This window comes from Macrotis lagotis, chromosome 6 (assembly GCF_037893015.1).
Source record: "Macrotis lagotis isolate mMagLag1 chromosome 6, bilby.v1.9.chrom.fasta, whole genome shotgun sequence".
Classification (NCBI taxonomy): Eukaryota; Metazoa; Chordata; class Mammalia; order Peramelemorphia; family Peramelidae; genus Macrotis; species Macrotis lagotis.
In genome coordinates, this window is record NC_133663.1 from 55,401,130 (window position 1) to 55,423,095 (window position 21,966).

The following is a 21,966-nucleotide window of genomic DNA, read 5'->3' on the forward strand; positions in this document are numbered from 1 at the left end:
TCTTACCATGAAGATTAACATCATCCAAGAAGTCTTCACAGCACTCTTCGGTTACGCCAGGTTTGTTCAAATGATAGTCATTTCTCAGGGAGATTCTCCACCATCTAAAGCTTACCTGTGAAGAGAGAGAGATGGTGATACTGGCTAAGAGTAATTGTCAGTGTGAACAGACTGAAATAAGAGGTTTCCAGTTAAATAAACTATTGGGGTAATAATAATACATTATTACCAAAATCCAAGTGGCAGATGATGTTTGAAAAGAAGAAGGGACCTGATTTGTCTACTAGCTGACTGTTTTACCTTGGAAAAGTCACTGAATTTCTCAGGCCCACAAGATTTATCAATAGTCTCATGCAGTAATCCTTGATGGATGCAATCACTAAGCTAATTTTGTTGAACACCTTTCTGATTATCTATAGCAAGTGTTATATAAGATGCTCAAGATGTCCCTTCCTGGAGAGCAGAAATCAAAGAGAAGCAAGTGGTGCCGTATTCTGGATGCTCCCATTTATAGATGGCGGCATGGTGACACCTGATGTCTGCAAAATGATGAGTTAGCGGGCGGCTAGGTGGCGCAGCGGATAAAGCACTGGCCTTGGAGTCAGGAGTACCTGGGTTCAAATCCGGTCTCAGACACTTAGTGATTACCTAGCTGTGTGGCCTTGGGCAAGCCACTTAACCCCGTTTGCCTTGCAAAAACCTAAAAAAATAAAAAGTAAAAAAAATAAAAAAATGATGAGGTTAGACTAGACACTGTCTCAATGCAATAGATACACTGTACTTTATTATTATGTCTAATATATACATATATATGGCATATATATATACATACTTTCAACAATACTATTTTATGATTCCTTACCCTTCTTGATTCTAATGCCGTCTCTCTTTCTCTCTTAAATATTTTCTCTAATCCTGTCTCTAATCTTGTTTATTTATATATTTTCTTGCTTGTTGGTAGACAGTAAGCACTTTGAATGGAGGGACTGTCTTTTATCTCATTTTGTAGCCTCAGGGTTTAGAACACTGCCCCTGGAACATAGTAGGCCCTTAATAAGTGTTTGTTTATTGGTGAGTCTATGATGTTAAGTGTGTATCAAATATCAGGCATATATAGTAATATCAAATTTGTTATGTTGTCCAATCATGGGCTTGTACCCATCTGTATTTTGCTTCAGGAGATCTGTAACACTGCCTCAGCCTTGTTGGGCAAAAGGTTGAAGCAGCCAATGGCAACACCAGTTTAGAGCATAACTTGTAAAAATGTTGTGGGAAAGGAGGGCAAAAGATTATAAGCAATGCAGGCTCAGAAAACAGAATGAAAAACAAATTTAAAGGAAACTAGATTTTAAAAAACCCAAGTAAAAATACATTAAAAAAAACTTGAGAGATCCTTCTAAACTGTCATCCCCTTGAGGGCAGGGGCTGCTTTTTACCTTTTTTATTGGTCTTGTATACCCTATTTCTTGGTACACATGGTAGGTGCTTAATAAATATTGATTGATTGACTAATCCCAAGGATGAAATTGGAAGAACAATCAACAGAAAGAAAATATTTGCAAAGATAACGACACCACATTCAAGGCAGTCATGTCTGTTATGGGCAGAGTCAAGAGAGACCTGGGTTCCAATTTGACCTCAGATACTTCTGAGTTGGGCAAGTCACTTAATGGCTCTCATTCTCAATTTCCTCATCTATGAAATGAGGAAAATAATAGCACCTACCAAGTAGGGTAGAGAGGAAGATAAATAGAAATAGCATGTATAGAATATTTTGTAAATATGAATGCAATGTATTAATAATAATTAGCCATTCTTCAATTTATAATCTTAAAATATTGTACTGAAAAATTAATTGACCCTCACCCAGGTCCAAAAAAACATTTTGTTCTCAACTCATATTAACTTTTGAGAAGAGCGTTTCATTTAGGGTTTTGCACAACTGAGTCAAACGCATTTTTATAAATAGTTAACAAAAGATAGAGGGCAGCACGACTTTGTAGTTAGTATGAATTGGATATAGATTCTGGAAGACATCTTATGTTGGGTATACTTTAGAATCATGTAAGACAGATAGAAGAGATATAACTTCAACTACAATCTTGTTTTTTTAATATCAGGGAAGCAGAAAGCAGGGATATGTAAACTGGTCAAAGGCATTGGCCATTGGCATGGAGAGGGTCCAGTCAGAGTCAGAGAGGTATTCCCTGTAAATGGTGTGGACCCCAGATGGTTCTTCTTCTTTGTATGAATTTTGTATTAATTATATTAATTATTTTGTATTAATTATATTATATTGTATTGTATTATATTATATATTATATTAATTATAATTATAATATAATTATATTAAGTCCAGGATCACTAAAGTGTCTTCTAAATGACATGCACAATCATTCAAAATAATTTGGCTTATGAACCTCACAGATCACTCAAATGGCTGAAGAATGTCTATTGTCTAGGCTATAATACAGATTTGGATGGACCACCTACAGTATTCATCTATCCATGTATAGGGGTAGATGAGATAGGCACTGCAAATGGACATTGAACTGAGCCCGGAACTGAACAAGAGGAGAAGAGACCCAGAAGGTTGTTGGAGGACTGAAGAGTTTTTTAAATGACTCTGAGATACTCCTTAAATCAAAGGACAAAGTTCTTTTCTTTTTCAACATTAATAACTTTTCACTGATTCTATATAGTTGTAAGACATGGAATGACACAAAGGGTGTAAAAGATAGAATGAGAGAGATGTGTGACCAGAAAACGAGGTAAGCTGAAAACATATTAAGAATGAGACACAACCAGTGTATTGCCTGGTTGTCTGCCAATAACAATGACAATATTGACCATCATTAATACATTATTCTACAACCCAGCACACCATAACTTTCTATTCCTTAGGGTTTGTGTCAGTGAGTAGCCTAGGATGACTTCTATGAGAGGGCTTAATGTAGACATCAGAATCATCCACAAATGGGAGCATCCTGAACTCCTCACCACCTGCTCCTCTACCCAATACAAGAGTGACAGATGATGCCTTTCTTGAGCATATATGGTTTATATCTCATTTGATATGGATGATCAGAAATTTGTTTAATAAAATTAATTTTGAAGTTTTGTCACTTGAGGAAACTAGTATGTTACTCGTTTCTAAATGGAAGATGGATGCCTTGTTGGAGAGCTTTTATGGCTAAGTTTTGTTCTACTAAATCAATATTTCTTTTGGTAATCAATGAGCAACAAATGGAGAAATCTTATATTCTCAATGTCTATCTATCAATAATGTGACTGAAACAATGGCAGGAAAAATCACTCATTGTTATCAGGGTATCTCTTATATGTATTCACACAAAAATGGTATAGTGATGAGAAAGTAGGTGCATAATCATCATATCTACTTTGTGGTGTTTTATTGGATGATAATAATGTCTGTGATTCCCCTCCCCCCCTTTTTTTGCTATCTCACAAAAATCAATTTTTGTGTTATTTTTAAAACTGTATCGACTCCAATTTTATCTTAAATACCACTCCTATTCCTCATACAGCAAAGGAGATTTCTAGGACTGAAAGGAGAAATAAGATCAATGAGGACAGGAGTCAGGATATCCCTAGATCTGCTACAAATCCATGGTATTTTACTTACCAGCTAAGAGACCTTAGAAATGACCTCTAATCTTTCTAGCCTATGTTTCTTCATCTGCAAAATGCAAGGGTGGGGACTGATCACCAAGATCCTTTCAGGCTCTGACTCCCATGATCCTCATTTTAGAGAGGAGGAAATTCAGAAGCAGAGAAATTAGAACGATTTGTCCAAGGTTATATGGCTATTAAGAGGGAGACAGAGAGTGTGAACCCAGGCCTATCTCCAATACCAATGTGTCCTTTCTAGCTCTATTTATTGGCACTCAAGGCCTAAATATCACAGGTCCCAAGCAGAACTACTTGACCATACCTAAAGCCACATCACTCTGGCTCTCACTGACTGGTCAAGATTAGGGCCCAGTCCAGGCCTTGCTCATTATTTGGGTTTAGATGCTTCAGAGTGAGTGTAAATAACATTATTTCTGTTATGATCAGAAACTCTAAGGGTCCCAGATTGACTCTTGAAAAGGCAAACTAGACCATCTTTTGCCTCAATTTTTCCCTAGCCTTTAAAAATCAAATGGGTATTGTCTCAGACATACAGATCTGAGAGTTTAAAAAGGCCAAGGTCTCTTGTGTCATTTGGGGTCATGGCTAGCTGTCCTTATCTAAGTCTTGCCAATGGATCCCTTCTCCTCTCCAGAGCCATAATCAATCAAAATAATTTGGCTTATCAACCTCAAATGGCTGAAGAATGTCTATTGACTAGGCTATACTACAGATTTGAGTGGACCACCTACAGTATTCATCTATCCATGTATAGGGGCAGATGAGACAGGCACTACAAATGGACATTCACTGAGCCCAGAACTGAACAAGAGGAGAAGAGACCCAGGAGAATCTGGAGGAGAGTGGGGCTGGTGACCTTGCACGGCCTCACTTCAACCCAATTCCCTTGGAAGGTGAGACATCCCCCTTCTGATGGAGAACAAGGGAGCAACATCAATTATTTACACACAGAGAACTCCCTTGAATCCAAATGCTTCCAAGTAACTCATACAACTGAGCAATTGGTTGGGAAGACTACAAACACTTGCATCAGTTAAAGGAAGGATCAAAAGTGGCGATCAGTTATTCAGATTGTGCAGGTCCAGCTACTGCTGGGGGGTTTGACTGTCTAGCCCCCTCATAAAAGGCTTCCAAAATGGCAGAAGCTGAAAAATAACTCCAAAGGTCACATGTCCCAACCCTAATGGGATTCAAGCCCCTGGGCAATGTCCATGAGTCAACAAGACCCAGCCCTCCTCGCTGCCAGGCAAGTGGATGTGCTGGGTCAACTCAGTGGGCATGTTCACACTTGGTATAAGTAAATCACTTCAGACTAGGGCTGGTCATCCCCTTGGTAAATGTATTTTCTGTTTCTGTTTTCTGAGTAGCTAGGTGATGGGAGTACTGTACCGGAGTCAGGAGGACCTGAGTTCAAATCTCACCTCTGCCTCATGCTGTGTGACCCTGGTCAAGTCATTTAACCCCAATTGCCTCCAAAATAAATAAATGAATGAACAAAAAAATAAACAAATGAAATTTGAAACTTGCTGAACTAAATAATCTCTGAATTTTCTTCTAAATCTAAAATTCTGTGGTTCTCTAGACTACCTTAACCTTGGTCCTCTAAGGTAGAATTCAAGCCAAGTGGATCATGTTCTCTAAGATACAACAAAAAAAATAATGGGGCTGAAGAGGAGAGAAAGGAATTGGGGAAAGAAGGCAGCCTGAGCATGGTGACCTTGGAAAAGTCATTGCACCTTGTTTGCTTCAGTTTCCCCATCTGTAAAATGAGCTGGAGAAGAAAATGGCAAGCCATTCTGATATCTCTGCCAAGAAAACCCCCAAATGGGGTCATTACTAAAATGATCTCAAAACAACAACAAAACACCACCCTCACTGATTTTAAGCACAAACACTTGGCTAGTTCCCCCTCCTATAGGAAGAAAATGGGCAATGGATCCTGAAGAGGAGTCAAGGGGAAGGGTCTTTTGCTCTGGGCCGAGGCACAGTGGGGCCATGGTACCTGAAAGAGGATGAGACCCAAGGCATGGTCAGTCAAAGCGCGCTTTCCTATTCACATCCTTGTTCCCTATGATAGACCCTCTCCTCGGTCACTCTTGGAACTGAGGAGGAAAGACCTTGGGTTGACCAACAGTGCTCTGTCCACTTCAGGAGGGGAATGAAGCATCCAAAAGAAAAAAAAGCACGGCTCAACCTCTCATACTGCTCAAGCCTGCAGGCTAGCGTGGAAAGAAGTTTAAAAGAATAATGTGTACTTTGAAGAAAAAAAATGAGAAACAACATAAACATGAGGGCAATTAAAGTTTCATATTCAAGCCTCTTTTCATTTATGTTTGTTGATGTTTGCCAAGAATCAAATAAAAAAAAACCTGGGGAACATTTTTTTTTGAAGCCTCCTCTTGCAAAATCAAGTTAATCCCAGGCTCTAATAAAGTCTTTATAGGAGTTGTCTGGCTACTGTTGGATGGAATGCTTTCCTATGATGGAAATTAATATTATGCCGCATCATTTAATAATATGATTCTGTGATCCAGCCGCTTCCCCATTTTGTCAGGTCCCATGTCTTAGTCTAGTTCACAAAGTGTGGTAATGGTGATGTGCTACCTCCCTAGTTAACCAGTTTAACTGGGACCTTTTCTCTATTACAGAGAGGAGGGCAGCTAGGTGGTACAGTGGGTAGAGTGCCAGCCCTGGAGGACCTGAGCTCAAATCTGACCTCAGAGACCGTACTTAATAGCTGGCTTGGGACGAGTCACTTGATTGCCTCACGTCCAGAGCCACCTCCAGTCATCCTGATTCACATCTGGCCACTGGACCCAGATGCTCTGGAGGAGGAGGTGGTGACTTAGGACAGCCCCCCCCCCCCCATTCCAATCTAATTCACATCCCTGTCATGGCATCCCCTCCCTGATGTCATGGTCTTCTTGGAGAAAGACAAACATCATCATCACCCTAGCCAACCTATTTAAAGTGGGAATTCTGTCTCTATTTATAGATAAAAAGAACCAACTTGAGTCAGGTCCTCTGGTCCTTCTATCTCCTGCTTAAAATTAGGGGTGATTTGGCCACACCAGGGGGACTGGACTGAAATGCCTCTGATTGTCTGGCCAAGATTACTAGAAGCAGTTTCCAGAGAAGTTCCTGATCACCCACACCTTTCCCAGCTGCAGACAAATCCTCTTACCTGAGGATTACTAGGGAAGAGCTGAGGTCACTCTTTTATTTTAATTAATATATTTTCCAACCACATGCAAAAAAGTTTTCAACATTCATTTTTTGTTAAGATTTTGAGTTCCACATTTTTCTCCCTCCTGCTCTTCCCTGCCCCCTCCCCTTGATAGTAAGTAATCTGCTATAGGCTATACATGTCATGTTGTGAAAGAAGAATCAGAACAAAAAGGTGGAAAAGCCAAGAGAGGGGAAAACATATAAAACATAAAACAAAGCACAACTCTCTTGAATGAACTCATGCTTAGGTAAGCACTTTCCTCACAAACACATGTGAATAATAGCTAACATTAAGACCAGATTGGAAAATTACATTCTCTATTACATATATGGGATTATTTCAGAGGGCAGCACTGCAAAATAATGCTTATATGTGCCAATCACAGTGATAAGTACCTTACAATTTTTATCTCATTTCATTCTCACAATAGCCCTGGGAGGAAGGTAGTATTATTATCCCCATTTACAGATAAGTAAACTGAGGCCAAAAAGGTGAAGTCCTCGCCCAGGGTCACTCAGGTAGTAAAGCTAATAAGTGTCAGAGGCTAGATTTGAACCAGGGTTTTCCTGACTCTAAGTCCCTCCACCGTGCTACCTGGCTACCTGATACTTGCAAGGATCATTATTTTGTATAGATGGGGAAACTGAGGATTAGAGAGACTCAAAAAAGTAAACAAATTAGCAAGGTAAAGTATCAGACCTGGAATTCCAATCCAATTCCAGTGCCTTTTCCCATTATACAAAGAAAGAGAATTTACTTTAAAGAGAAATTGTACAAATTAGATGCCCATGAATTGGGAACCACATTTTGATACAAGAAGGTAATGGAATAATAAGAAGTAAGAATAATGAAGAATTTAGAGAGGCACAGGAAAAGCCATAGGAAGTGATGGAGAGGAAACAGAAGCAGGAAAACAAATGTACACAATGACCTCAATAAGGTAAAGGAGAGGAACACGAAGAGATGAGAAATCCCCTCCTCCCTTTCTTGCAGCAGGAGGAGGCTATGAACATAGAAGGTTACATCTGCTGTTCACACAGAGTTGATGTCATGGTTGGCTGTTCTGGTTGGTTTTTATAAAAATCTTCAACACAAGGGATTGCTTCCTGGGTAATGGTGGGGGAAGGGGGGTGGTTTTAAATCAAAATGATAAAAAAACAAAATGAATCAATTTAAAAAGATTTAAAAATTCAAGAAACTGCTCATTTTCTCTTGACCTTCTCTTTGCACAAAATGATTGAACTTTTCTCCCCAAAGTGATATTAAGACTAAACTGCTTTGAGGTTACGGACGCCTTATATCTTCAGGCTAGGCTAACACTAGTCAAATATAATTACAAAGAAACCTGAACTCTGCTAGGTAATTTCTAAATCTTATTCCTTTGCTCGTTAAAGATGGTATTTTTCTATTTCTCTGATCATAATTAATCATTAGAATTTTACTAACTGGGGCAGTTAGGTGGCACAGTGGATAGAGAACCGACCCTGGAGTCAGGAGGACTTGAGTTCAAAGTTGACCTCAGACACTTAACGTTTACTAAACTGTGTGACCTTGCGCAAGTCACTTAACCTTATAGCCTTGCAAAAAGAAAAAGAAAAAAAAGAATCTTCCTAACCTTTGATCAACAAGAGATGCTACTATAGGAAAGCAATTACCTCTACCTAGAAGACTGGAGAAGTTGAACTGTATATCGAGTTAATAAGCATAGCTTCTAAGGAGCATCAATGGGCAGTGACTGGTTGGGCATTCTAGGGCTGCCCAAACATCTTTCTAAGGAATGGTTTCTGTTATTTAAGGTCTGTCTCCCCCTTGTTCATTCATTGCTTTTGTTTTCTGTATATTCTCATCCTTTTACATTATTTCTGTATGATTTATGAATCATGTATAATTAAGAGACTTCCTATAGTGTTCAGATACTTAAAGACTAGCTTGGGAAACTACATCCTCTATTAAATGAATGGGATTATTTCAGAATGCAAGACTGCAATTTTTTTTTACAAATATTTCATTCAATCCTTACAACAATGGGCGAGGAAACTGAGGTAGACAAGAGATTAAGTGTCTTGCTCAGTGTCACATAACTAGTAATTGTCTGAAGCTAGATTCAAACTCAGATCTTCCTGACTCCAGACCTAGAATTCCATCTATTGTTGTTGCTTCTTGACTATATAAAGACAATGCAACGAAAACTCTCAGTTATTCCCCTCCACTACCTACCACCCTTGACAAAATAAGAGCTGGCAATTGGCATCTATTTGATGGAAAGAAGGCAAAAGAATACCCACTTTTCAAAGTGAGTTTAGAATCTATTTGGATTATTGCCCTGGTCTTGGAAGCTGAGAATGACCTTGAACATTAATAAGGCACGGGGCCTAGAATTATGTGACTTGATGTTATTGGCAGTGCAGGTCAGGCATCTTCCAGGTTTTCTGGAGTATTTGTTTTTGACTTTGCTTATGCTTTCTTCTAGTTGGCAACGAAAAAGCCATACATAATCTGTTGACCCTATTTTTACCTTCTCTTCAGGGCAGTCATGAAGAAGTCACAAGACTCATTTTATTATCTGCTATGACCTTGCTGTTTGAGGAGTGACAATTTTGCTTTTCAGATTTTTTTTCCTAATAGGAAATCGAAATCTAGCAGGCTCATGTTCAAATATGCCCATCTGAATCTAGGAGAAGTAATTTGGTAGTATCTTCTTTCCAGGAATAACAATATGCTTTATATTTTTAAGATTATAACTAAGATTTCTTTTCATTATAGGAATAATTTTTGATATATTAATGCTTATTATTTCCTTATTGTCTTCTATGATAATACATGTTATTTTAGTCTCTGTTAAATACCTGCCTTTTTATAACAAAAGTATGTCTTTGTTTTGGGAGGATGATAGAGAACTGGCTTCCAACTATTTTATGTCCTAAGCTTAAATACCCTGTTATATTTGGAATATAACAGGTCCATTAACAGGTGGTGGTTTTGAGAAGTTACCACCACTTCTTCTGATAGAGTCATTGACAACAGCCTATTTATAGCTGACCCACTAAATTTTTTTCTTTTGAGTTTTATAATATTCCCCCCAATCTTGCTTCCCTCCCCCCACCCCCCACAAAAGGCAGTCTGTCAGTCTTTACATTGTTTCCCATGGTATACATTGATCTAAGTTGAATGTGATGAGAGAGAAAAATCATATTCTTTTTATTATTTTTTTTTTTTGCAAGGCAATGGGGTTAAGTGGCTTGCCCAAGGCCACACAGCTAGGTAATTAGTAAGTGTCTGAGGTCACATTTGAACTCAGGTCCTCCTGATTCCAGGGCTGGTGCTCTATCCACTGCGCCACCTAGCTGCCCTGAGAAGTCATATTCTTAAGGAAGAAACATATAGTACAAGATATAGCAGAATTACATAATAAGACAACATTTTTTTAAAATTAAAGGTAATAGTCTTTGTTCAAACTCCACAATTCTTTCTTAGGATACAGATGGCATTCTCCATCATAGATACCCCAAAACTGTGCCTGATGGTTGTCCTGTTGGTATGAGCAAGTCCATTAAGGTTGATCATCACTCCCATGTTGTTGTTAGAATATACAATATTGTTCTGGTTCTGCTCATTTCATTCAGCAAGATTGCAAAATTTAAATGCATGATGCCCTAATATTATATCCAATATAATTTTTATTTTTAAAGTCTGTGGTAATACTATTCATTGGTATTCCAAGAGCAAACACTTCATCCCCATGAAAGATTATGATGCTACTTCCCTAAAGACATGTAAATACGAAATAACTTAGATATCTTTTCATGTGAATAAATAAAATATTTGGACCTTGTCATAGATTTAGGGCCATCCCATCTGTATTTCTTCCTAATATGACTATCAAGAAAATTTCACATTTGTTTAACAAAGGCAATAGCGCTATTAAGTAGTGCAAGGAAAGCTGGAAAAAAAAATTGGGTTGAAGCAAATAATCAATTACTCAATTAACATTTATAGATCATTCACTTAAGCCAAGCACTAAGAACTGGTTAATACAAAGAAAAAGTGCCTGTCCTCAACAACATATGTACAAAGTAATCTTGGAAGGGAATGCACAGGGGACTAGGAAAGGAAGACAAAAATTCTAAAAGGTGAAGGTGAGGAAGAAAAGTCTTCTAGGCTTTGGGAACTGATAGGGTAAAGGCAAAGAGATAGGAGATGCCACATTGTGAATGAGGAAGAAGCAAGTCAGCATTGCTGAACTATAGAGTATGTTAGTGTTTAATGTGTAAGGAAAACAAAAAGAAACAAAATGTGGTTCAAGAACGGAACAGGCAGAGCCAAGATCTGGAGAGAAACGAGGAAGCTTCTAGAGCTTTTCCCAGTTTCCCTCTCAAAAAATGAAGCCTCTCAATTGACTCTGGAGCAACTGAATCTACAAAAAGACAGAGTGAAACACTCTTTTAGCTCAAGATACTTGGAAAGACTTACAGGAAAGGTCTATCTCACTTGATTAAAAGGGGAGTGTAGCTACTGCAGGTGGTGGAAAGGGACATCGGTGAGAGGCCACCCCGAGTCCCAGCTCAGTGGGCCGGCAGCCCAACAGGCCAGCAGTGAGGTCCCCAGCTCACGCAGAAGGCATCCTGTGAGCCCCGGAGGCCAGCACCACAGGCAGGCCTGAATCAAGCAACCCTAACGCAGGGAGCAAGCTGCCAGCCCCTGAAGAGCACAAAAAGCTTGGGACTGTGCCCTATACCCCAAGAGTAGAGCCCAACTTTCAAAATGAGCAAACCCCCAAAAAGAGCCCTAACCATGGCACCAGCTACCCTGGTAACAAGGGAACACCAAAACTCCATCTCAGAAGAGGAAAGCAGAAATAAAATGCCTTCAAGTGAAACCTCAAAGAGGATTATGAATTGATCTCTGGTCCAACAAGTCCTCTTGGAAGAGCTCAAAGCTTAGATTTTAAAAACAAGTATAAGAGATAGAAGAAAACTTGGGGAAAGAAATGAGAACAATGCAGGAGAATTATGAAAAATTGGAAAAGGGAGTACAAAAATTGAAGAAAACCATGTCTTTAAAATTGGTCAAATGAGAAAGGAAGCACAAAAGCTACCCAAAGAAAATCTTTAAAAATTAGAATTGGGCAAGTGGAAGCTAATGATTTGATAAGACATCAAGAATCCATCAAACAAGGGCAGCTAAGTGGCGCAGTGGATAGAGCACCAACCCTGGAGACAAGAGGGCCTGATCTGGTGGGCAAATCCCACCTCTGACACAGCCCTAGCTGTGTGACCTTGGGCAAATCACTTAACTCCACTGCCTTGCAAAAACAAAAACAAGCAAAACAAAGAATCTGTCAAACAAAGACAAGATGGGAAAAACAGGAGAAAATGCATCAACCTGGAAAATAGATCAGGAGAGATTAAGAATTATCAGGCTATCTGAAAGCCATGATCAAAAAGAGGTTTTGGACAATATCCTTCAGGAAGTTATCAGAAGAAACTGCCCTAATATCCTAGAGTGAGAGAGAATCCTTGAAAGAATCCACCAGTCCCCCTTCTGAAAGAGATTCCAAAATAAAGACTCCAAGAAATAGTGAAGTCAAATTCCAAAATTATTGGCTAAAGAGAAAATACCGCAGGTGGTCAGAAAGAAACAATTCAAATACCAAGGAGCCAGGATGATGAAGGACCTAGCGACTTCTACATGAAAGGATCAAAGGACCTGGAATATGATATTCCAGAGGGAAAAGGAGCTTGGATTACACCCAAGAATCAACTACCCTGCAAAATTCAGCATACTCTTTTCAGGTGAAAGATGGACATTCAATGAAATAGGGGACATTCAAATTTTTGATAAAAAGCCCAGAGCTGAACAGAAAATTCTATCTTCAAATACAAAATTCAAGATATGTGTGAAAAAGATAAACATAAAAATGTTAATCAATGAGACTAAACTGTTTACATTCCTGCATGAGAAGATAACACCTGTAACTCTTAAAAATTGTATTTCTATTAGGACAGTTGAAAGGAGTATACTTGAACAAAGGGCCTGGGTATAAGCTGATTATGATATGATGATATTAAAAAATAATTAAGAAATGAAAAAAGGATTAAGTCATACCCATGAAGAAGCACAAAGGACCTATTATAGTAGAGGGAAATAAGAGAGGGTGTGAACACTACTCTCAACAGATTTGTCTCAAAAAAGGGATTAACAAACACTACCAATTGGGTTCAGGAAGTTATCTTATACTATAGGAAGTAAGAGGGAAAAGGGGAAAGAAAAAGGAGGGACTAATAGAAGGGAGGAGCAGATTGATGGAATGATGGTCAAAAGTAAAAATACTGATGAGGAAGGACAGGATGAAAGGACAGAGAAAAGTATAAATAGGAAAAATAGGATGGAGGGAAATACAGAGTTAGTAATAATAATTGTGATAACTCTCCCATAAAAACAGAAGCAGATACCAGAGTACATTAAAAACCAGAATTCTACAATATGTTATTTACAAGAAATACATCTGAAGCAGAGAGAGATATACTCAGAATAATGGTAAAAGGCTGGAGCAGAATATATTATGTTTCATCTGGAGTTAAAAAAAGCCCCCCAAAATACATGAGTAGCAATTCTGATCTCAAACAAAGCAAAAGCAAAAATAGACCTAATGAAAAGCAATAAGGAAGGAAACTGTATCTTGCACCAGGTGGTATAGCAGCTAAATTCATAGAGAAGTTAAGTGGGTTATAGGAGACATAGATAGTACAACTATACTAGTAAGGGACCCCAACCTCCCTCTCTCAGAATTAGATATATCTAATCACAAAATAAACAAGAAAGAAGTGAAGGAGTTGAATAGGATCTTAGAAAACTTAGACATAATAGACATCTGTAGATCCTGGCACCTAAACAAAAATTGACCATGTATTAGGCCATTAAAACCTCACAGTAAATACAGAAAAGTAGAAATGTTAAATATATCTTTCTCAGATCATGATGTAATAAAAATTACATGTAATAAATGGCCATGGAAAGATAGAATAAAAATCAATTGGAAACTAATTAAGTTAATTTTAAAGAATGAGAGGGCCATACAAGAAATCATAGAAACAATCAATAATTTCATCCAAAAGAATGACAATAATAATAAGATAACACATCAAAACTTATGGGATGCAGCCAGAGTAGTTCTTGGGGAAATTTTCTATCTCTAAATGAATACATGAATAAAATAGAGAAAGGGGACAACAATGAATTGGGCATGCAATTAAAAAAGCTAGAAAAAGAAAAATTAAATATCCCCCAACTAAACACCAAATTAGAAAACCTGGAAATCAAAGGAGAGATTAATAAAACTGGAAATAAGAAAACTATTGAATTAGAAAATTAAATTGTGGAAAAAAACAACAAAACAGATAAAACTTTGTTTAATTTGATTTTAAAAAAAGGGGACACTAGGTGGCACTATGGATAGAGCACCAACCCTGGAGTCAGGAGGATCTGAGTTCAAATCCATCCTTAGACACTTAATTACCTAGCTGTGTAACCTTGGGCAAAGTCATTTAACTCCGTTGTCTTACAAAAAAAAAAAAGAAAGAAAGAAAATCTTACTAGTATCAAAAATTAAAAGGATGAATTCACAACAGATGAAGAGGAAATTAAACCAATAATTCAAGCCATTTCGCCCAGCTATATGCCAATAAATCTGACAATCTAAATGAAATGATGAATATTTACAAAAATATAAATTGTCCCAGATTAACTGAAGAGAAAACATAATCTTATATAAACCCCATTTCTGAAAAAGAAATTGAACAAATCATCAATGAGAAAAAATCTCTAGGTCAAATGGATTCACAAGTGAATTTCACCAAACATTTAAAGAAAAAATTCTAATACTATATAAACTATTTGGAAAAAATAGGTCAAGGAGAAGTCCTTCCAAATTCCTTCTAAGACACAGATATGGTAGTGTTACCTAAACCAGGAAGAGACAATATTGATGCAAAAATATTATACAAAATATTAGCAAAGAGATTACCACCAGTTATCAACAGGATTTTTTATACCAGTATTTCTAGGGTTCAATATTAGGAAAACTACTGGCATAATCGACCATATCAGTCATAAAACTAGCAGAAATTATATGATTATCTCTATAGCTGCTGAAAAAAAAAACTTTTGACAAAATACAATTCCTTTTCCTATTAAAAACACTAGGGGGGGGCAGCTAGGTGGCTCAATGGATAGAGCACAGGCCCTGGAATCAGGAGTACCTGAGTTCAAATCCAGTCTCAGACACTTAATAATTACCTAGCTGTATGGCCTTGGGCAAGCCACTTAACCTAATTTGCCTTACCTAAAAAAAAACAAACCCAAAACACTACAGAATGCAGGAATAAATGAATTTTTCCTTAAAATGATAAGCAGTATGAACCTAAAACCATCAGCAAACATCATATGCAGTGGGAATAAGCTAGAAGACTTCTCAATAATATCAAGTATGCCCATTATCACTACTATTATTTATTCTTGTACTAGAAATGGTAGCTTTAGCAATAAGAGAAGAAAAAGAAATTAAAGGAATTATAATAAACACTGAAAAAACTATCATTCTTTGCAGATGATATTATGGCAAACATAGAGAATTTTAGAGAATCAACTTGAAAAATTACTTCAGGATATAAAAAACCCACATAAGTCATCAGCAATTCTATATAACACCATCAAACCCCAAAACAAGAGATAAAAAGAGAAACTATTCAAAATAACTGTCAAGAACATAAAATAATTGGGAGTCTACCTGCCAAGAAAAACCCAGGAACTATATGCATACGATTACAATACACTTCTCACACAAATAAAATCTAATCTAAACAACTTGAAAGATATCAATTTCTCTTGGGTGGGCTGAGCTAATATAATAATAATAACGATAATTCTGTCTGAATCAATCTATTTATTTAGTGCCATGGAAATCAAAACTATCAAAAATTATTTTATAGAACTATAAAAAATAATACAATTTATCTGGAAGGACAAAAGATCAAGACTATTGAGAGAATTGATGAAAAAAAATTCAAAAGAAGGTGGCTTAGTTATACCAGATCCAAAAACTATATTATAAAGCAGCAATCATCAAAACTATTTGATACTGCCTAAGAAAGAATGGTGGAACGGCTTAGGTTCACAAGACACAGAAGTAAATAACTATACTAACCTACTGTTTGATAAACCCAAAGACTCCAGCTTCTGGGTTAAGAACTCAGTATCTGAGAAAAAATTCTGGGAAAACTGGAAACTAGTATGGCAGGAACTAGACCTAGACCAACATCTCACACCCTCTACCAAGATAAGATGGAAATGGGTACATGACGTAGACATAAAGGGTAATACCATAAACAAATTAGAAGAGCAAGAAATTGTTTACCTGTCAGAAGAGAAGAATTTGTGACCAAAGAAGAGATTAAAAACACTATGAAATACAAAATGGAAAATTTTGATTACATTAAATTAAAAAGTTTTTATACTTACAAAACTATTTACACTTACAATACAACCAAGAATATATCTAAGATTAGAAGAAAAGCAGAAAGCTGGGAAACAAATTAAAGGCCTCATTTCTAAAATATAGAGAACTGAGTCAAATTTATAAGAAGACAAGCTATTCCCCAGTGGACAAATGGTCAAAGGATATGAACAGGCTGTTTTCAGATGAAGAAATTAAAGTTACCTGAGGTCATATGAAAAATGCTTTGAGTCACCACTAATTAGAGAAATGCAAATTATAACAACTCTGAGGAACCATCTTACACCTATCAGATTGGTTAATATGATAGAAAAGGAAAATTATAAATGCAGGAGAGGATGTTGGAATTGGGACACGTTGTTGGTGGAGTTGTGAATGGATCCAAACATTCTGAATAACAATTTGGGACTATGTCTAAAGGGCAATATAACTGCACCTACCCTTTTGATCCAGTAATATGCTATTGGTCTGTATCTCAAAGAGATCACAAAAAAAGAGCAAAAGACCTGATGTACAAGAGTATTGATAGCAGACCTTTGTGTGGTGACAAAGAATTAGAAATTGAGGGGATGCCTATCAACTGGAAAATGGCTAAATAAATTGTGGTATTCCCCTATAAGAAGTCATGAGGGACAGGATTCAGAGAAGCCTAGAAAGACTTACATGAACTGATGTTGAGTGAAGTGAGCAGAACCAGAACACTATACACCTTGAGAGCAACACTTTAACAGACAGCTTTTTTCTGCCATACAGGGATTAAAGACAATTCTAAAAGACTTGCAATGGAAAATATCATCCACATCCAGAGCAAGAACTATGGAATCTAAATGCAGATTAAAGTATACTATTTTCAAACTTTTTAAAATTTGTTTTTTTTTTGTTTTTTTCTTCTTGTGGTTTTTCCCATTTCATTCTGATTCTTCTTTCAGTGTGATTAATATGGAAATATGGCTAAAATGATGGTACATGTATAACCTATTATCAGATTACTTGCTATCCTAGGGTGGGAGAGGGAAGGTTGAGGAAGAAAACTTTACAAAAAATTAATGTTGGAAAAAACCAAACATGAGGGGGCAGAGCCAAGATGGCAAACAAGAGTGGATCCTGTCTTAGGCACTCTCTCATAAATCTTTGAAACTAAGGACTTTAAATTTTCTAGAGACAGAACCCACAGAAGACCCAATGAGGCAGTGCTCCTACTCAAGGTAACCTGGAAAAGAGCAGAAAGGCTCTGCTCCCCGGGGCCGGAGGGGTGGGCTGCCAGAGCCAAAGAACTTCAGCCTCCCGGAGGCAGCCCCAGGGCACTGGGAGCCGGGGCTCAGAGCAGCGGGGGAGTTTCCTGAGATACGCCCCAAGGAGCACCGAGCACAAAGTGGGGGAACAGTGGGGGACCTCTGCCAGAGCAAGCATGTGGAGCCCAGCCCTCAGGGCACACTGCCAGCAGCATGGCCAGGGCAGTCCAGATCCAGGAACAGAAGCAGGAGGAGCTGGTAAGCAGGAGCCCCCAGGGCATGAGCCCATTGAGCTGAGGGAGGGGAGTGAAGAGAGACTGCCTAGCTCTGTCCTCTGCCTCTGGAACAGGACTCTGGGGCTCTGACCACATTCAGATCCTGATCCCAGTCTAGGGCCCCCCTACAGTACAGCAGGGGGCCCCTACCTCGGCCCCGTGGCAGAGGGGGGCGCTTATGGTCATTCACAGACCAGGAGGGAGGACAGAGCCTCAAGCACTGAGACCCTTGTGGGAGTGCCCCAAAAGCTCAGGAAGCACCCCCAAACCAGGCCCAGGCTGGGAGCAAGCAGAGAAAAAAAGAGGAACACCATTGAGAAATACATTATCTATGATCCCAAGAAGGATCAATATACTCAGTCTAAAGATGAGGAAGCACAAGCTCCTGCATCTAAAGACTCCAAGAAAAACAGAAATTGGGATCAGGCTATGACAGAGCTCAAAAAAGACTTTGAAAATCAAATAAGGGAGTTAGAAGAAAAACCGGGAAAAGAAATGAGATGCAGAAAAAACATGAAAATGAAGTCAGCAGCCTAGTCAAGGAAATCCAAAAAATGCTGAAGAAAATGGCATGCTAAAAACCAGCTTAGGTCAAATGCATAGAACAGTTCAAAAAGTTATTGAGGAAAAGAATGTTTTAAAAAGCAAAAATTGGCCAGATGGAAAAAGAGATAAGAAAAATCTCTGAGGGAAACAAATCTTTCAGACAAAGAATAGAACTTAGGGAAAGTGAAAAAACAACTGATATGGAAAACAGATTTAGGAAAGATAATTTAAAAATTATTGGGATACCTGAAAGTCATGATCAGAAAAAGAGCCTTGACAGCATTTTCAAAGAATTACTACAGGAAAATTGCCCTGATATCTTAGAAGCAGAGGGCAAAAGAGAAATGGAGAGAATCCACTGATCCCCCCCGAGAAAGAGATCCCAAAAAACCAACCCATAGGAATATTATAGCCAAGTTCCAGAACTCCCAAGTCAAAGAGAAAATATTACAAGCAGCCAGAAGGACAGTTCAAATATCCTGGAGCTGCAGTCAGGATCACACAGGACTTAGCAGCAGCTGCATTGGAAGCTCGTAGGGCTTGGAATACAATATACCGGAAGGCAAAAGAGCTTAGAATGCAGCCAAGAATGAACTACCCAGCAAGGCTGAATGTCCTCTTCCAGGGAAAAAGACGGACTTTCAATGAACCAGGGGAATTTCAAATGTTCCTGATGGAATGGCCAGAGCTGAACAGAAGGTTTGATCTTCAGATACAGGACTCAGGTGAAGCATGGAGATTGGAGGAGAGGGGGGAAATATGAGGGACTTAATGAGGATGAACTGCATGCATTCCTGCATTGAAAAATGACACTGATAATACTCATATGAACCTTCTCAGTTAATAGAGCAGGTAGAAGGAGCTTTTATAGTTGAAGCACAGGAGAAAGCTGAATTTGAAGATAAAATATGGTGTAAAAATGGAGTCAAAAGAAAAAAAGGGAAATGGAATGGGAGAAAGAAAAAAAGAGAGGGGGAATAGGCCAAGATATTTCACATAATAAGATTTTTTTTTATTACAATGAGCTATTGCAATGATATGGAAGGGGGGAAGGCAAGGGGGGATGAGGGAATCTTTGCTCTCATCAGAGATGGCTAGGAGAGGAAACAGCAAATATACTCAATGGGGTATATACATCTGGAGTAAGAAGGAGGGGGGACAGGGGGAAGAGGGGGATGTGAGTGATGGAGGAGAGGATGGACCATGGGGGGAGAGTGGTCAGATATAACACATTTTCTTTTTTTACTTCTTGCAAGGGGGCTGGGATTGTAAGGCCTGCCCAGGACCACAGAGCCATGTGGATTCTGGGCCTAAGGGGTGGTATGGGGGCTCAGGGCTTCTTGGCCCCAGGACCAGGGATCTGTCTGCTGCGCCACTCAGCGACCCTACAGCAGAGTCAGAGTGAAAGGAGAGAGAAAATAGAGTACATGGTAGTGGAGAAATGAGAAAGGAGGGAGTTGCATCAGCAATGGCAACGGTAGAAAATTATGGAAGTAACTTTTGTGATGGACTTATCATAAAGAATGTGATCCACTCATGACAGAGTTGTTGTTGGAACAAAGACTGAAGCACTTTTTTTATTATTATTATTTTGGAGGGGGTGCAGGGCAAATGGGGCTGGGTGGCCTGCCTGGGGCCGCATAGCAGGGTGATCATTGGGTGTCTGAGGCTGGATTTGGACCTGGGTGATCCTGGCCCAAGGCCAATGCTCTGTCTGCCACCCAGCCACCCCTACTATTATTACTATTTTGTTTTATTTTGTGTCTTTTTTTTTTTTTGGTTTTTGCAGGGCAATCAGGTTGGCGTGGCTTGCATGTCACAAAGCTGGGTGATTGTTGGGTGTATGGGGTCGGATGTGGGCTTGGGTGCTCCTGGTTCCAGGGCTGGTGCTCCATCCACTGCACCACCTGGCCATACCTACAATTATTACTATTATTATTTTTTAATTTTAATTTTTTTCTCTACCCTTTACTTTAACGCTCAAGTGAGTCTATATTTTTTGGGCGGAGGGGCTATTTTGTTTACTCTTAAACAAGAATATTTTATTAATGTATAAAATCATTATTTGTAAAAAAAAATGTGCATACCCTTTGATCCAGCATACCGCTCCTTGGTCTATACCCTGAAGAGATGATGAAAAAGGGTAAAAACATCACTTGTACAAAAATATTCATAGCAGCCCTGTTGGTGGTGGCAAAGAACTGGAAATCAAGTAAATGTCCTTCAACTGGGAAATGGCTTAGCAAACTGTGGTATATGTATATGTCATACACTATTATTCTATTAGAAACCAGGAGGTATGGGAATTCAAGGAAGCCTGGAAGGATTTGCATGAACTGATGCTGAGTGAGATGAGCAGAATCAGAAAAACACTGCACACACTAACAGCAACATGGGGGCAATGATCAACCTGGATGGACTCGCTCATTCCATCAGTGCAACAATCAGGGACAATTTGGGGCTGTCTGCAGTGGAGAATACCATCACCAGAGAAAGAACTGTGCAGTTTGAACAAAGACCAAGGACTATTACCTTAAATTTAGGAGAAAAAAACCCTGATATCTTATTGTCTGATGTTGCTATCTCTTATACTTTATGTTTCTTCCTTAAGGATATGATTTCTCTCTCATCACATTCAATTTGGATCAATGTTTACCATGGAAAAAAATGTAAAGACTGACAAACTGCCTTCTGTGGGGGTGGGGGGTGGGGGGAGGGAAGTAAGATTAGGGGAAAAATTGTAAAACTCAAAATAAATAAAATCTTTACTAAAAAATAAATTAAAAAACAAACAAAAAATAAATTAAAAATCAAAATGCAATGATTATTGTAGTGTAAAAAATAGTGAATGTGATGAATAAAGAAATGGAAAATGTTACACAAATTTCTGCAGAGTGAATGAACCAATGCCTAAAATAATGTATACACAATGCCTAAAATAATGTAAGCAGAAAAACTGACCACCACAAAACAAATGAAAGTGGAATATTTTGAAATTATAAAGAACAAAGTTCTAAAGAAGAAATATAAGTCACCTTTCCCCTTCCTTTGTAGAGATGTGGAGTGCTCTAGAGCATTGCATATGTTTTCAGATTTTTTTGAATATATTGATAGATCAGTTTTGCTACCCCCCCCCATTTTTCTTTTTAAAAATATTCTTTGTTATATGGGATGACTCTCTAGAAGGGGAGAAAAGGAGGCGAGGAAGGAAATCTATGAGAATTTTAGGCAAAAACAAGAGATAACAATAAAATTGCATTTTTAAAAAAGCTGGAAAAGTAAGAGAACTCAAAGAAGTTCTAATCTGATCCTAGAGACAATATGGAACCATTAGAATTTATTGAACAAATGTGTGACATGATTAAATCTGCACTTTAGGGGAGGCTAGGTGGCATAGTGGATAGAGCACCGGCCCTGGAGTCAGGAGTACCTGAGTTCAAATCCAGCCTCAGACACTTAATAATGACCTAGCTGTGTGGTCCTGGGCAAGTCACTTAACCCCATTGCCTTGCAAAAACT

The 21,966-nt window shown here is 38.4% G+C and overlaps 1 protein-coding gene across 1 annotated transcript in view; it reads right to left on the bottom strand.

Moving 5' to 3' along the window:
• FBXO36 (F-box protein 36) overlaps positions 1 to 21,966 on the bottom strand; it is a 97,911-nt gene that overhangs the window by 29,852 nt on the left and 46,093 nt on the right. The window contains exon 2 of the mRNA XM_074191207.1: positions 7 to 115. Within this exon, the coding sequence (XP_074047308.1) occupies positions 7 to 115 (109 nt within the window). The remainder of the gene's footprint in view (positions 1 to 6; positions 116 to 21,966) is intronic.